This window comes from Benincasa hispida, chromosome 8 (assembly GCF_027475165.1).
Source record: "Benincasa hispida cultivar pf3 chromosome 8, pf3_genome.v1.1, whole genome shotgun sequence".
Classification (NCBI taxonomy): domain Eukaryota; kingdom Viridiplantae; phylum Streptophyta; class Magnoliopsida; order Cucurbitales; family Cucurbitaceae; genus Benincasa; species Benincasa hispida.
In genome coordinates, this window is record NC_143485.1 from 64,254,056 (window position 1) to 64,271,024 (window position 16,969).

Below are 16,969 nucleotides of genomic sequence, written 5' to 3' on the forward strand. Positions count from 1 at the left end.
AGCGTGACATTTTATTATATTTAAAAATAGTTATTTTAATAATAATAAAAAGAGCAATATAGGTTTTTTCGCATGTCTATGTATTTTGATAATTTTTAAAAGGTAAAAAAAATTCGATTTAAAATTTTGATTAAGTTGGTTCGATTTATTCGGGCCACTTATTTAAATTTTTGTTATAAAAATAAGTAAAATGTAAATATGTAAAAATCCGATTTAATTATTTTTATATGTTGAATTGAGATAAATAACCTAATATAATGAAGATTTTCATTTCAAAGTACTAAGTTGTTGGAGAATCAATCATTCAAAAGATAATGAAATTAATTAAAATTAAAATAAATATATGTATGAATAATTATATTACAAGTAACAAAATATATACATTTATTTTAAAGTTAATAATAAATTCAGATTAGTTCGAGTTATATGAGAGAAGCATGAATCAATTTAATCCATAAATTTTTTATTCATTTGAACAAAATCAAATTTAAATGAGTTGATAATTCATGATTAGTCGGATTTGTTGAACACTCAAGATTGGGTCACAGCAAATTATCCCTTGAAAAGTTGAACCTACGATTTCTCCCTGGCACGACTCGTACTCCACGCTGGTGACCTCTCGCACGCGTCTCCTTCTTCACGGCGGCAACTTGGGCAGCAGAAGCGGCAGGTTTCTTTTCGGCGACTTGGACAGCAGCAGCAACTTCATCGAACCATGGCAGAGGAAAGAGGGAGTTTTTTTTTCCTTCTAAAAGGAAGGGTAAAATAGTCAATTCACATTTTTAAAGTTGGCGATTAAATTGTGAATAAAGAAAAAGAAAGTTTGGCAGGGGAAACGGAAAGACACAGAGAAGACAGGGACCGGTGAAAATATGCTAATCTAAAAACAAAAGCGAGAAAATTCCAAGCTAAACACAGAGATGGATTGTGAATCCGCGACAAGTGATGACGACGACTCATTTCTTGGAAGATAAAATCCAAAATCGAAGGAGCTCCTCTTTCGAAATAGACGTACGGAAGTTCTTTCCAGCAAAGAACCAAGCAATACAATCACCAGCTTCTCCCTTACTTTCTCTGAACAACCCTTCAATTACACTTCAAATCTTGCGTTTACAGTCATGGAGAAGAATCGGAGTGCCGAAAGAGGAATGGCAGCGTTTTCTTCTTCAGCTGATAGCAATACTAGGGCTCGTCCTACCACCACCACCATTAGCACCGACAACAGACTTGCTGCACTTGTTCAATATAATGCCGATGCTGGTCTTTTGAACCAGTTTGAGCTCTCGGATGCATCTGGTGAGTCTTTTAATTATTCCAGATCAGTTCTTGAAGCTCCCGTGTCCGTACCTGAAGAACAAATTACTGCTTATTTGTCTAAGATTCAGAGGGGTCGGTTGGTTCAATCGTTTGGTTGTTTGCTTGCGATTGAAGAATCTAGTTTTAAGATTGTTAGCTTTAGTGAGAATTGTTTTGAATTACTAGGGCTAAGTGATCAATTTGGATCCGCAAAGGGGAAAGGTCTGATTGGGGTTGATATGAGAGCTTTGTTTACGCCTTCCTCTGGTGCTTCTTTGGCCAAAGCAGCTTCGTCTAGGGAGATTTCGATGTTGAATCCTGTTTGGGTTTATTCTAGGACTACCCAGAAGCCATTTTATGCTATATTGCATAGAATTGATGTGGGGATTGTTGTTGATTTAGAGCCTGCACGGTCTGTTGATCCTGCATTGTCGGTTGCAGGTGCTGTGCAGTCACAGAAACTTGCAGTTAGAGCGATTTCCAGGTTGCAGGCTCTACCTAGTGGTGATATTGGTGTTTTATGTGATACGGTTGTCGAAGATGTTCAAAAGCTTACAGGGTATGATAGAGTGATGGTGTATAAATTCCATGATGACGAACATGGTGAAGTAGTGTCAGAAATCAGAAGGTCAGACTTAGAGCCATACCTTGGTTTGCATTATCCTGCCATTGATATACCTCAAGCGGCTCGTTTTTTGTTTAAGCAAAATCGCATCAGGATGATTTGTGATTGCCACGCAAAGCCTGTGCAGGTCATTCAAAGTGATGAACTAAAGCAGCCTCTTTGTTTGGTGAATTCAACGTTAAGAGCACCACATAGCTGTCATTTGCAATACATGGCAAATATGAGTTCCTTAGCTTCATTAGCGATGGCAATAATCATGAACAGTGATGACTCACCAACAAGGCTATGGGGCCTGGTAGTGTGCCACCATACTTCTCCTCGATATGTCCCTTTCCCACTTCGTTATGCTTGCGAGTTTCTCATGCAAGCGTTTGGGCTGCAACTTTACATGGAACTTCAATTGGCATTACAATTAACAGAGAAAAAGATCCTCAAAACACAAACTTTACTTTGTGACATGCTTCTCCGAGGCTCCCCATATGCATTCCTGTCTCAGTCTCCTAGTATAATGGATCTCGTGAAGTGCGATGGTGCTGCATTGTACTATAACGGGGCATGTTGTTTGTTAGGTGTAACTCCAACCGAAGCACAAGTCAAAGATCTTGCAGAGTGGATACTCAATAACCATGGGGATTCTACAGGGCTGAGCACAGATAGTTTGGCTGATGTTGGCTACCCTGAAGCTGCTTCACTAGGTAATGCGGTGTGTGGTATGGCAGCTGCAAGAATCACTTCAAAGGATTTCTTATTCTGGTTTAGGTCCCATGTTGCAAAGGAAATTCAATGGGGAGGAGCCAAGCATCGTCCGGATGATAAGGATGATTGTGGAAGAATGCATCCGAGATCATCATTTAAAGCATTTCTTGAAGTTGCAAAGAGTAGAAGTTTGTCTTGGGAAGTTCAAGAAATAAATGCTATTCACTCTTTGCAGCTCATAATGAGGGAGTCTTTTTTGAATGCTACGGACAGTAATTCTAAGGCAGAAATTTCTGTCCAGTTGAGTGATGCTGAGATCCAGGATATTAATGAACTCAGTTCAGTAGCTTGTGAAATGGTTAGGTTGATTGAAACAGCAACCGTTCCAATTTTTGGCGTTGACTCAAGTGGTTTGATCAATGGATGGAATGCTAAAATTTCTGAACTTGTGGGACTACAATCTGGAGAAGCTATGGGGAAATCTTTGGTTAATGAAATTGTTCATGAAGATTCACGTGGAACTGTGGAAGATTTACTTTTCTCTGCTCTGCAAGGTAAGTGAAGATATCATGAACATTAATATTAGTTGCTAATGTAAAGTCACGAGGCTCAGTGATAGAAAATTGAATATAAGACTTTTAGCATGAAAGAAAATGCTCTCGATCGTGACTTCTACCAATTTTCTTCACAGGGGATAGTCGACCTTATAGTTTCTGAAGCTAACTATTAAATCCGTCACTAAGCACTATAGCATTAGCCCTTTACTTTTTCTTTCCTCTGCCTCCCACTTGCCTCCCACTTATTAAATGATTGTCCTTGTGTTTTTCAGGTAAGGAAGACAAAAATGTGGAGTTAAAACTGAGAAGTTTTGGAACTGATAAAGAAAAGTTGAACGTGTATATTATAGTTAATGCTTGCACAAGTAGAGATTACACAAACAAAGTTGTTGGAGTTTGCTTTGTTGGGCAAGATCTTACCTCTGAGAAAGGTGTGATGGATAAATTTATCCGTCTGCAGGGAGATTATAAGACTATTATTGAAAGTTTGAGTCCATTGATTCCTCCCATGTTTGTTTCAGACGAGAATGGTTACTGCTGTGAATGGACTATAGCCATGGAAAAACTTACTGGTTGGAACAAAAATGAAGTTATAGGAAAAATGCTAGTTGGGGAGATCTTTGGGAATTTGTGTAGGTTGAAAGGTCTAGATACCCTCACTAGGTTTATGATTATATTATATCAAGGTATTAGTGGTGAAGTAACCGAAAAGTTTCCATTAGGATTTTTCAACAAGGATGGGAATTATGTGGATGTGCTCTTAACATCGAACAAGAGAATTGATGCTGAAGGAAAAGCCATTGGTTGTATTTGCTTCTTGCAAATTGTTGAGCCCAACTTACATGGGGTCTTAGAAGGACTTGGGACAAGTGATAGAGAGAGCATTCTGGAGCATAAGGAGTTGAGCTTCTTAAAGCATGAGATGAAAAATCCTTTGAATGGACTCAGATTTACTCATGAACTCATTGAAAATTCTGGCATTACGGAAAACCAAAAACTCTTTCTTGATACTAGTGATGCATGCGAGAGGCAAATTAGGACAATAATAGAGGATATGGACTTCAGAAGTCTAGAAGGAGGGCTATCATCTTGGTAACTTATCTACTTATGTTTAAACATCTATCTTTTTTCTCCTCTGCTGACGATATGATGTTTCTTTTTGGTTCATCAACTATGCCTCGAACTTCTGAATTTGCAAGTTTTTTAACAATTTCTTTATTCAACACAATGCACCTGCATACAAATATGAAACATCCACTAAAGTTAGTGCCAATGGACAATTGGAGTAGAGAAGTGATAAATTAGGGGATGAATGAATAGGTATAATTCACTTGAATACCTTTTTGCCAAATATATTCTTATTTATCTACAAAAGTTTAATATTGTCCAATAGTTGTAGTAATCTACATCAATCTTCAAGAGAAATAAGGAGGTAGATAGATACATTTATTCTATGTCGCTGGCCGATCCTGCGGAGCAATGTGCAAATTTCTTCATTGCAGTCGAGGATTAGAGTAATATTTTCCTCTCATGTATCATAGCTTTAATGGAAGTCATGAATGAGAATCAATTTTGTTTTCTAAGAAAAAGACTTGGACAAATGTAGAGTTTATCTAATTAGGTTAAGAGTCAGTTTGGAATGATTTTCTTAATGTTTAATATTTTTTTTAAAAAAAAATGCAGGAACACTTCGTTTAGGTATTTAGAAAGTAATTTCAAATAGACATTGAAGATATCACATAGTGCACAATTATGCCTTGCCTGTGGGAGAAGGTTTTCCCTTAGTGGCGGAATGAATCCAAGTATACCAGAAGAAAATACTTCTTCGGTAGATAATTCACCGTTTTTGTTTGTTTATAAAAAGTGCATAGGTACCTTAGCCTCTTTTGAACCCGAATTATCAATGATCTTGTTATGCTTTTATATCTCTATAGTCTGCTCAACTCTATTACACGTTGCTCTAATTTTTCTTTGGTTTAACAGCCAAGTAGAGATAAAGAGAGAAGAATTTGTCTTTGGGAGTGTTCTGGATGCCATTATCTGTCAAATTATGATTGTGGTCAGAGAGAGGAATATTCAACTTTTTCATGAAATTCCAGAAGAAATCAAAACATTAACTCTATGTGGTGATCAAATTAAGCTTCAGTTGGTTTTGTCCGATTTTTTACTTAATGTAGTCCAGTATGCGCCTGTTCTGGATGGTTGGGTTGAAATCAAAATTACTTCTGGTTTGAAGCTTATACAAGATGGAAATGAACATATTCATTTGCAGATCAGGTACTCTAGTAACTCTTCCATTTTGCTTGTATATCACACTTCCTCCCTAGTTTTATTGCATATTTTCTTTGTATAGCCTTGTCTTTTATATGTTTTATAGAACTTGAAAGAGAGCGAACATATCATATATTGGATTGTGTTTTGATTCAGTAGATGTAAAGGTTGCTTGATGAACTAAAATTCTTCTTCTGTAACTAGTCAGTCCCTACAATGAAAAAATATCTGTTAAGGTGTAATGTGAGTCTAATGTGACAGCCACATGAATACAACCAATCCGTCATCTCTTTTCTACACGACTATTATTTTTATCGTACAGACTAAACCGTTACAAAAGTTAATTGGCATCGATCAAATTGTATAATATTAAAGATTAGAGACTCAATCATTATACATTTTTAAACTACAATGCCTAAATCATTTTCTAGCACCATTTTGAGTGATGCCTAGATTTTCCCATGAATGTTCTCTGTCTGGTCATATCATAATTAAATTGTTAATAGTGGGTATTTCTTTAATCCATATTTCTATGTGATCTTGTTATAAGTCATGAAAGGCACAAGAACTGGGACAATGATTTTTTATTTTTTATTTTTCTTGTATGTAGAATGTCACATCCAGGTCAAGGTCTGCCTCCGGAACTAATCCAAGATATGGTTGGAGGACAACAGTGGACTTCAGAACAAGGCCTGGCCCTAAACTTGTCATGTAGACTTCTTAATAAATTGAACGGTAATGTTCGCTATGTTAGAGAGCAAACCAAATGTTACTTCCTCATTGATCTTGAACTCAAGTTAAGGCGCCCAAGGGGGTCGATGGAAGCTACTACGAGTCGAAGGGCTTGAGTTTCTCCTCTTGAGCTGATGAACACTTGTTCAAATAGAATTGAGAACCCTTCTTCCAAAGATGCACATGATGTTGAGCCTGGACATTGCAGAAACCCAGTAGATCCTCAACATGTTCGTGTCACTTAATAAACGAAAGCATACAATGAGCCCATTTTTTTATTGCGGCGACGTTGGATGGTTGGATTTGATGTGAAAATTGTAAGCAATATGTTTGTAAATCATAAGTTGGATTTACAAGTTGTGTGAAGCTCTGCCTATATCAGTGGTTGTCGATTCAGGTGCATGTTTCAGCAATGTGGCAGTGTACATGAAACATGCAGTTTTGTTTGTTCTGTTATGGATGTGAAAGCCATACATTGTAATATATTTGAGTATTGTGCTTATTCTGGCACTTTTTATGACTCATACATTAGATTTTTGTTTCTTGCACCAAGATATTGAATTGTAATAAAAATAAGGACCTCCCAGCCTGAGGTCTGATTTAAATCTAAGATCTATTGCATGTACCCTAATGAGCTAAATTCTCCGAAAAATGGCGAAATGTCGGTGAGCCACCATTTTCCCTTTTGCGTGCGTTCTCATTCATCACTCCGGTGCTCCCCATTTTCGGCTGCAGAGAACTTTGCCGCTATGTTCTACCTCTTTTTCACCTTCTTTTCCAAATATATCCATTCTTAATCGCTGCACTGAGCTTTTCTGAAGACGTCTCCCTCTTACTTGCGAGGGTTCGGCTTCCTCGATTCTTCAGCTGCGCTCATACTATCTTCATAGTTTCACACTTTTGCAGCCTTCTCACCGTAGAGTTGGTAAGTTCTTCTAGTTTGGTTGTTACTCTAATTTATCTCGTTTAAGTTATGGCTGATGGAACACGTCTGTTTTGGTGTTATATGTGCCCTTTGTTGGAAACGCAATTTGAAATCAAGTGGATTTTGTTGGTGTTGTTTAATGTTTTGAAGGGAATGTGTTATTATTTTGAGTTGACGTGGGTAATTTAAATGTGAAATGATAATTTGTTTTGCTGTTTCAGCTACTTCTGAGATTTTAGAAACTGTGGAGGCTCTGTCAAGATTTGTTGAAATTGGTTACATATCCAATGTTCATGGGACTGAGGGAGAAGTCCGACTAAAACCTACTACTGATTTTCCTGAACTGCGATTCTCCATGGTAAACCAATGGCAATAATTCTCGAAAGAACATGTACGTTTATACTCCTTGCATATTGAAATGAAATTGAAACTCTTACAGTGTATGCCTTGTACCACCAATGCTTTGCAGAAGAAGGGAAAAAAAGAAAAAAAAGAAACGAGAGAAAACCCCTCCAATGCAGTGCGGGGGGGTGTTGTTTATTATTTAGGGAATTACATCCTATCAAGTCTTTTCACAATGCAATTACTCAGACCTTGAGTGTGTATGCCATCCTAGTCCCTTTTTTTTTTCAAGAACATCCTAGTCCTCTTAAATCAATAGCAACTGCTGCTTACCCCTTTTCTTTAGCCTGGCACAAGATGGTTGAAGCAGCAAGTTTCAGGTAGGGAAGAAATCCGAGAAGTTGACCTGGAAGATGGTAGGGAACACCCTGGTCGAAAGAGTTGGATATTGAAGTTTGTAGGAATTGATACTGCGGAACAGGTGACCCTATTTCCCTTTTTGTGTATGACTAATCATGTTTTTATCTGAAAATTGTGTCTTTATTCTCATTAGTACTTCATGTAGCTGTTTAATGTATAGAAGCTATGAGTTTATAATTATTGATTTTTTTTTTAACGCACATTTACTAGTTGAACCAAAAAAAAGAAAGGCAACCATCCAAGTTAGCCCAGCAGATATTACTATTGTCACTGATATTGTTATAGAGTCATAATAAACTATTTTGAACTAAAATGTGTCAGTAGTCTTGATTTCATAATCTATTCAGGCCAAGCAACTCATTGGATCAATTCTCCTAGTGAGAGAAGACGATCGACCAGAGATGGAAGAAGGTGAATTTTATTCCCGTGATCTTGTTGGCATGAGTGTTATTCTGAAGGTATGCAAATGTTTTTGCATGTACAAGTTGTCTCTCAAACACGTTAATTTTCTTATTTGACTTCCAATTATAATATTATTTTTGTTAATTAGGAAACCCCCCATGCACCTCTTTAGGGAAGTAATCTGATTTGTTGAAGTATTCGGTTATTCAATTTTTGGTCTGCTTGTGGAGATTTGTTGCTTTTCTGTAGAATGAGGACAGATTTGATGCAGCTCATTGTTTGTTGACAAATTATGGATGATTGCTTCTTGAGGAACTATATTTTGTGTAGAACTTTCCTGCACTACCTACTTTCAATTGAGCTTTTGCACTATTTATAAATATAAATTTTTCTTTATTTGATGTTTATATTGTTTTATCCCTTCATAAAAATATGTTATATATCTCTATTTCTTTCTTTGGTTGCCTTTGATTGCTTGTGATACTAATTGCATACAAACCTTTCAGGAAACTGGTCAGTCTCTGGGAACTGTTGTTAATGTATTTGATAGTGGAGGGGCAGATCTTTTACATGTCATGCTTAATAGTTCTGAAGATATTATTGATGCTACTGGAAATCCAACCTCAATTGAAACTGGAGTATCTGGTCGCCTCGTTTGGATACCCTTTGTCGAAGCAATTGTTCCTATTGTTGATCTCCAAAGACGAGAAATGAAAATTACACCTCCAAAAGGTCTTCTGGAATTAAATTTGCATTCTGATGAGAGATCGAAGAAAGAACGACACCAACTTGTGAGGCATATTTTTTATGTTCATGCTTTATATATAAATGAAGTAATGATGCCAACTTATTTTAAGTGATGAATGCCCTGATGAAAGGTCTCGATATTATTCAGGCATTTGAACTTCATGTTCTATAGTTGCTTCATTCATACAAGTTTTTGTTGCAATTAGTGTATTTTATGACAGAAATATGAATTCTGCTACTCTTTTTTCCCTTTCTTTTCAGCCTTCTTTTGCTTGCAATTTTAAGTTCTTTTTTCCTATCTTGACGCTTGGTCTGGTAACCTCGATATTTCATTGTAGGAATGGAAAGAAAGGAAAAAGTTCCAAAAACGCCTCGTAGCTGCAAAAAAGAAGCTGTCTGAAATGGAACAGAAGCACATTTTTTATGGTTTCAAATTTGGAGAAAAAGCACAGGGAAGGTTACTTGCCAATCAGATAGTTGGAGTGAATTCCAAGTTGCTTCAAAAAGCTTTACAAGATATTGCGATTCCTACAAGGTGTAGTTCAATTTTGAGTTAGATGTAGAACTAGAAATATATAGTTTGTCTCCATCTTTCCGTATGTTTTGGTTTCTGCATATCCTGATTGAACTTTTAAGTGCTAGTTTATGCCTTCAGAATATCTTTGAACCTGTACATAACCAATTGCTGGGCAGGTGCTAAGTCATTGGTTTTTTTTTATATAATTTTAAGTTGGCCAATCCTGTTATTGCAATGTTACAAATGTTTCTTCAATTTTCATTTCTCTTTTTGAAAGATATCGTTGTGATTAGTTAAAATTGACTAATTGAGTATCTCCTTCAGTTAAAATTTACTTACAATGGGTTCTATCAAGTTTAAAGGTCAAGATATTACTTTCTCGTTGTCTGATTTGATAGTTTCCTTTAAGTCAATGAGTTCATGTGTGGTTAAATCCTTTTGACTACTTTCCAATGCACTGACCTTGTATTGTTAATTGACCACTTGAATCAGGTCGACTGTTGACGAGCTATTCATTGTCTCTAAACTGGAAAAGTACAAAATACTAGGATATCAGATAGATGTGTCATTTCTGGTGCTAATGAAGAGGAACTTGGTACACATGCCAATTTGCAGAAAAAGGGACTCAATCTCATAGCTTCACTAGAGTTTTAAACAATCGTTCTTGCATGTGGTAAGAAATGCTTTGCGAAGATCAGGTTTTCTCAGTTCTCAATCTACTTTTTATATTTTACTTGTTGAAATGAAGTTTATTAGTTTACTAGGAAATAGATGTCTAAAGCAAGTAATTTACTAGGATTTTCTTGCTGAAATGACAATATAGGCTGGTGGCATTGCCTTCTAGGTATTTTTATTCATTAATGTGGGAAGGGTATTACTTGGATTTGCACTGAATTCTACTAAGATAAATATTGAAATCTTAATGAGCATGAATCTTTGAGAACATTTTCTGACTTAAACATGTATTCTGCTCAGACTGAAGACGGACCGTACGTGCCTCTGATTTTGGTATGCTCAGCTTCCACAATTCATTCAATTGAAAAGCTTTGTGTGGACAAATGATTACTTTGCCATTGAGTTGCTTGAGTTGCTTGTCCATTGAGTTGACAATGTACCTTCTTACAGATGCAGCAGCAGCCATATAAGTGCTAGGATGAACACTCTACTTCTTGGATATATTGCATCCTGCAGTGCTAATATCGGGATTCAGCTCCATAAAAGTGACAGTGACTTTGAGAAAATCTTTGACTTGATATTCTCAATGAGCTTCATAAAGAAATTGACGAAGCAAATTGATAAGCCTCCGGTCTATGCCATCCCCAAATCAAATGCACATGTTGAGAAGGTTGACAAAGAATGGGTTGAGGTTAGCTCTTCCTCTCCCAACTTATACCAACTTTGTTCTTCAATCTTTAGTTGGTTAGATGAGTGTTCTTTTGATGAAATCTGTACGATTGAAATTGCTTAATAGATCGTGGTCAATCAATATACAAAAGGGCTTTTCTCTTTATACGTTGAAGGTTAAATTACAACAAATATTGCGAACTTTAGATAGGTTTGGTTTCAATTATATTCGTAGACTTTGAAAAGTTTCTTTTTTATACTTTTAATTAACTTTGAAATTTGTTTAAAAAAATTGTATTTGGAGGTTTACTTTTTCACTTAAAATAAGATGAAAATTGATGCTAAAAATTTGAGAGAGGATACATAACACCATCTATGTTAATTGAAAAGGTAACTAATGTCTGCAAATTAATTTTGTAAATTATTTTTACGATATCTTTTAAGTTAAAATCAACTATAATAATGTCAAACTGAGTGTAGCTTAACTGACATAGAATGTGCTAGAAACTACAAAATCTATGGTTCGAATTTTTTTAACTTTTAATTCTATTTAAAAAGAAAAAAAAAGCAATAATAATAATAATATCTCGGATGTCTCAAGTATGTGGATGTAATTTTTTTTTTAAGAGAGAGTATATGGATATAGGTGAAACCTATGTCTAAGTTTATGGTCTTTTGTATAATATAATTTAACCCATTTTTATGCAGCTTTCTAATCTCCTCTCACACGTGTGCTTGTCGAAGTTCTTTAAATTTGGGATTATCTCGAAATGTATTCTAGCTAGAATTCAGAAGATAATGGATAAGGTTAAGTAGTATTTATCTCTTGAACCTATATATACTTTCAAAGGTGAGAAGTTATCTCTTTGGCAGTAAAATTTTATCAATTGAGTTTGGAAAAAGTTTGTCACTTGATTTTGTGATTCTTACATATTCTCTTCCTCCATTGGATTATTTATGCCACTCGGCTAAACAGTAGACAATGTTCAAGTTAACCAGGGAAAAAGTGCTAAATTATGAAAAATACTAATTTAGTTCTCGAGTTTTGGAAGCATTTAGTCTCTATTTTTCAAAATATACCTTTCTAGTCCCCCAAAGTTTTAAGAATATATGCATTTAATTCCTAATTTTTCAAAAAGTACCTTTTTAATCCTCGAATTTTTAAAGTAGATCTAGAAAAAGGGATTTGTATTATATGATAAAATTGGCCAACTTCTATCTTAGTCTATCAATAATAGCTAGAAAAATTGATATGGCAATCCTAGAGAGAGGTGAATAGGGTTTATTTAAACTAATTTAAAATTTTCTACTAATGTGCGTCCATAAACAAATTAACAAACTTTTTGCTAATAAATAATTTAAACAGTAAATTCATGTAAATAAATTCAACTCAAAATAATCAAGAAGTTAATAATAATACTTTAAAGCACTCAATTTGATTCAAATAATAAGATTGGTAATTAATGTAGAAATTCAAGAACAACCAATCAAAACAATTCAATATGAGCAATTGATTTTAAGAATAAAAATTACAATTAATTTCAAGTAATAAAATATAATAACAAATTAATAACAAAATTAAATAGGAGAGAGATAGAGAAATTGATATCGGAAATTTTATAGTAGTTCGGCACAATCGGCCTACATCAACTCACCTAGCTCTTCTTGGATATATCACTACGAATTTGACCCTTTCCACGGCTTAGAATTGAAACAAACCCGATTCTTTTCACAGTTGAGGGTCAAACCATTACAACAAATCTTTTTTCGGGATCAAGAACAACCCTTACAATAGTTTAGAATAAATAGCACACTCGACAAACTTTCTAAAAGAGTGGATTTACAAATTTAGCACTCAATGAATCAATCCTCATGACATAAAATATTTCTCTCAAAAAGAAGATGAAAAGAAGAAATTTGAAGCTTGGAAAGAGAGCAATAATGGTGTTAGAGTTATGGAGGATTGAAAACAATAAAAAATGTTGTATTAATTTGGAGAATATGTTCAAATAGAGGAGGATGGTGAAATCCAAATTTAATTTGTGTCGTTGGATGTTGGTAAAAGAAAATTGAATGGTGGAAATTTAAGCTTAACTAGCCGTTGACACAAACAAAAATAATATAATAATAAATATCTTTTAAAATCATTTCTTTTAAGGCCCAACAAAAACAAGAGTCCACTATTTATAAAAAACTAGTCACTTGAACATAAAATAATATTAAATTCATTTTTTTAAAATTCACTTTCTCTTTAAAACCAATCCAGAAATTAAAAGCCCACCATATGTCATTTCTCCTTTGCTCCAAGTGCACATTTCAATTGGTTCACTTTGATGAGAAAAATTATGTCATATCATCATCTCAAATTTTCCATTAAGCATGTTTCGTTCATATTTTTTTTGTTTGAGGTCCAATTTAGGTGATTTAACTTGCGTTGAAACCTTTGTTCCGAGCTCTTACATTTCAAAATACTCAAATTATTAATAAATAAAAGCAGGTTTATTATCATCAAAATATTAATTAATTTGGTATTAAGGACCAAAAAAAGCAACAATCTCCCATTTTTTATGATGACACACAACTTAAGAAAAATGAAATCCAAAGTAAAGTGTGATATGAAATATGTTCTTGATCCATAATTTATACATATAATTTCAATCACTTGAACCAAGGAATATATTCAATATCAACATGCTTTCATTTTTCTTATTACCTCTCCCAGTTTTTAAATCAATAAAAAAAGAACAATTAAGGAAATTAACAAAGACATGAAAGCTTCCTCTAAAATCACAAATACATACTTTGTATTTCTTCTCATATCGACATGTCTTCTAAAAAGAATATAACAAATAATATTTTAAATTCAAGAGGCTTAAAAAAGAATTAACCAAACTTAAGCTAATTCTATTTAAATCCAATTTCACAAATTACTCCCTCTTTTGAAATCAATTGAACACTTCCCCTTAACAAACGACAAAAAGACATTTAACACATAATTCAACTTGAGGACAGAAATATCAAATAAATTTTCAAAACATAATTTTACATAACTCTCCCTAAAAAGATGTTATACATAAGAAGGGCACACATCAGTAAACTAATATGGAAATCAATTTCATTCGTACATAAAATACATAACTCCTCTTAAAATCAAGCAATCTCCTTCTAATGAGAAAAATCAATAAACGCCAAGGTGATAACATTATTCAAGTAAATCAAACAATTAAGATACCAAAATATCAAATATTATAACAAAAACACCAATTGTTGTAAAACAAATTATACCAACTAATAGGAAAGCCATATTAGCAAATCAATATAAGCATGGAAGTAATACAAATGAATTTGTACCAATTTTAAACAATATGCTACCGGAGATTCAAGAACGTAGCAATTTTATGAATACTCCCCTTATGGAAAAGAATTTAACATCTCTTCAAAAAAAAAAATGCTCAATGATCAATTCTTTTTAACATAGGACAAACATCAACTCAAAATGGTTTTCACTCAACAATGTAACATACTCAAAAGGCATTTAGTAAAAATCTAATCAATTTCATCCAAAGGAGAATTAACATTTATCAATCATCAAACCAAAAATAATTTTTTGCAGAACTCAACATCTTTTTCCTCAATATTTTCTAAGAAAAACACAAGGATAGAGCAAACATCTAACTGACCAAAAAGCCAAATAATAAGCAATATAGATAAATGCCAAATAGATAGATATTCAATCATTTCTCATGGGCATTGAATTCTATATACAATATAATTCAACAGAACAAATTTAAACTTTCCAAAACCATTCAAGAGATATAATTGCCATAAAGATACCAAAAGCATAATTATCTCAAGAGTTAAAAAAATGTTACCAAATATGCAATTTTCTTTGTTGGATTCAAGCATGCTTTTTTAGTTATTCAAATTTGAATTAATTCCCCAATTTGAAGTCTAAACAACTATTTGCTTCTTGAACCACATCTATAAAGAACGTTCAACCAAAAGATTTTAGTACCCATTTTATGGGTCATCCATTGTTAGTTAGCAAAGATTTTGGAATCCATTTTAAATTAGTTTCAAAATTATTAATATTCATTTTTGGCAAATAACAAGTATTAAATTTGTGTCCAACTTTACTACATGAATAACAAGTAACATTAGGTAAGAATTTCTTTTTAACTAAGAATTTCGTTGAGCAGTTCAATTTAAAATAATTTGGTCTAATATAACCCTTAACTCTATAAAAATAATATATAGGCACAAATTTTGATTTCACATGCGTATCTCTAAAATTACCATGATTATGTACACTTTTAGCATTATGCATATATTTTGATTTTTCTTGAACATATGCATAAATTTTGATTTTTTATGCTTATTCACAAGGTTCACATTATGAGCACATTTTGGTTTAGCATGGAATTGTTTATGCACAAACTTTGAATTTTCATGAATATGTTTAATTTTTTTCATGCTTTGGCACAAGATTAGATACCTTAGGCGAAACATATTGAGATACATAAGGGTGCCTTTAACAAAAGTAGTGCTTTAAAACAATTTTTATCCATATAGCCTAATCCCTTTTCATCATTAGAAGATTTACCTTTTTCTAAATTTTGTGCATCAATAGTTAATTTCTTAAGAGAATCTTTTGCAAGTTCAAGCTCTTTAGTAACAACTAGCAAGTAATTCTTTTTCTTTAAGCACATGCAAAATATCATTTTTTTCAAGATTGTCATATTTAAGAAACTTAGTTTTATCAACTGGAGAAAATGTATCTTTTTCTAAATATATATTGCTATTTTCCAAAGTAAGAATTTTATCTTTCAAGCTAGCAATTTCATCTTTAAACTCTAAAGCAAAATCTAATTTTCTCATTTCATCTCGCAAATCATTCGATTCAATTTTCATTTCACATGTTAAAGATTTGAGTTCATCATTCTCATTTTCAAGCAACTTAATTCTATCATTCAAAACATTTTCCTCATCACATCATCAATTTTATTATGCAACATCACATTATTAGCTTTATTTTTAAAGTATGCATTTTCATCTACCAAAAGCCAATAACACAGATACTTTTAATGATACAAATAATCAGTATCAGATACGGATATGTTCGATACGTTCATATACGTGGCAGATACGTGTTATTATTTTTTTAAATTTTTAGATACATGTATCTGCTTCCCAATACGTGATGGGGATATGCTGAGTCTATTTTTTTTTTTCAAACTTAAGCCTAACACTTAAAGAACCTAACCCACAACCCTTTTTATTTAAGTGCGTCTTCTGAAATGATTTTAAAATCATCAAAATCATTTTTTTCATTTTAAAAATCACTAGATAACATATTTTAATTACTCAAAATTAATTTAACTTTCAATTTTACACTTTAAAATGTAATTTTCATATCAAAATTAATTTTGAAGGATTAAACATGATTCATGATAATTTTGAGAATGACAAAAGTGATTTTAACCATTTTAAAATCAGTCCCAAACATAAAGTCCACTTAAATCGAGCAATCCAAAACACAATAAATTAAAAATGATATAAACATAAAAATTTAAAAGGAAAAACCCGAAACATAATTAAATCTTCATTCTTCTCTTCTCTCTCACTATCTAAATCATGATTCACGCCCCCTCTTCGTCCTCAACTTCATTCTTCAATATTTGTCCTCTACTTCTTTTCTACTGTCTACTCTAGTCGCTCAACCACCACTCAACATTATTGGATTTTTTTTTTCAAGTTTTCACTCTATTCTGGAATCTATTTTAATCTAACTTAAAATAGGTATTATAACAATAAATTGGACGACATCATCATCATCATCATCATCATCATTATATACATACATACATACATACATACATATATATATACACACACACACATACGCGCACATATACGTATATAATAACGTATTTTCAACGTATCTATATATTAGTTTTTTTAGAAATTGGCATACCATCGTATCATATCATATCCGTACCCTATATCTATACTGTGTTTGTGCTTCTTAGAATAATAGTTACTATATTGCACATATAATTACATCAGAGTCCATCAGTAGCATACTTCTGTATAAA

General features: G+C 33.3%; 1 protein-coding gene and 1 pseudogene across 2 annotated transcripts; both read left to right on the forward strand.

The window, feature by feature from the left end:
- The first annotated feature begins 522 nt into the window (after nt 1–522).
- PHYE (phytochrome E) lies at nt 523–6,787 on the forward strand. Its single transcript, XM_039038240.2, has 4 exons — nt 523–3,171; nt 3,447–4,266; nt 5,158–5,451; nt 6,056–6,787. The coding sequence occupies exons 1-4, from the start codon at nt 1,119–1,121 to the stop codon at nt 6,291–6,293; spliced, it is 3,405 nt and encodes a 1,134-aa protein (XP_038894168.2). The 5' UTR covers nt 523–1,118; the 3' UTR covers nt 6,294–6,787.
- A 41-nt stretch (nt 6,788–6,828) lies between these two features.
- Nucleotides 6,829–11,765, forward strand: LOC120084167 (uncharacterized; annotated as a pseudogene). The gene is made up of 11 exons (XR_016531546.1): nt 6,829–6,842; nt 6,999–7,102; nt 7,324–7,460; nt 7,791–7,925; nt 8,212–8,322; nt 8,773–9,057; nt 9,352–9,548; nt 10,023–10,181; nt 10,506–10,519; nt 10,656–10,896; nt 11,583–11,765. The product of XR_016531546.1 is annotated as an uncharacterized LOC120084167 (transcript).
- The last annotated feature ends 5,204 nt before the right edge of the window (nt 11,766–16,969 follow it).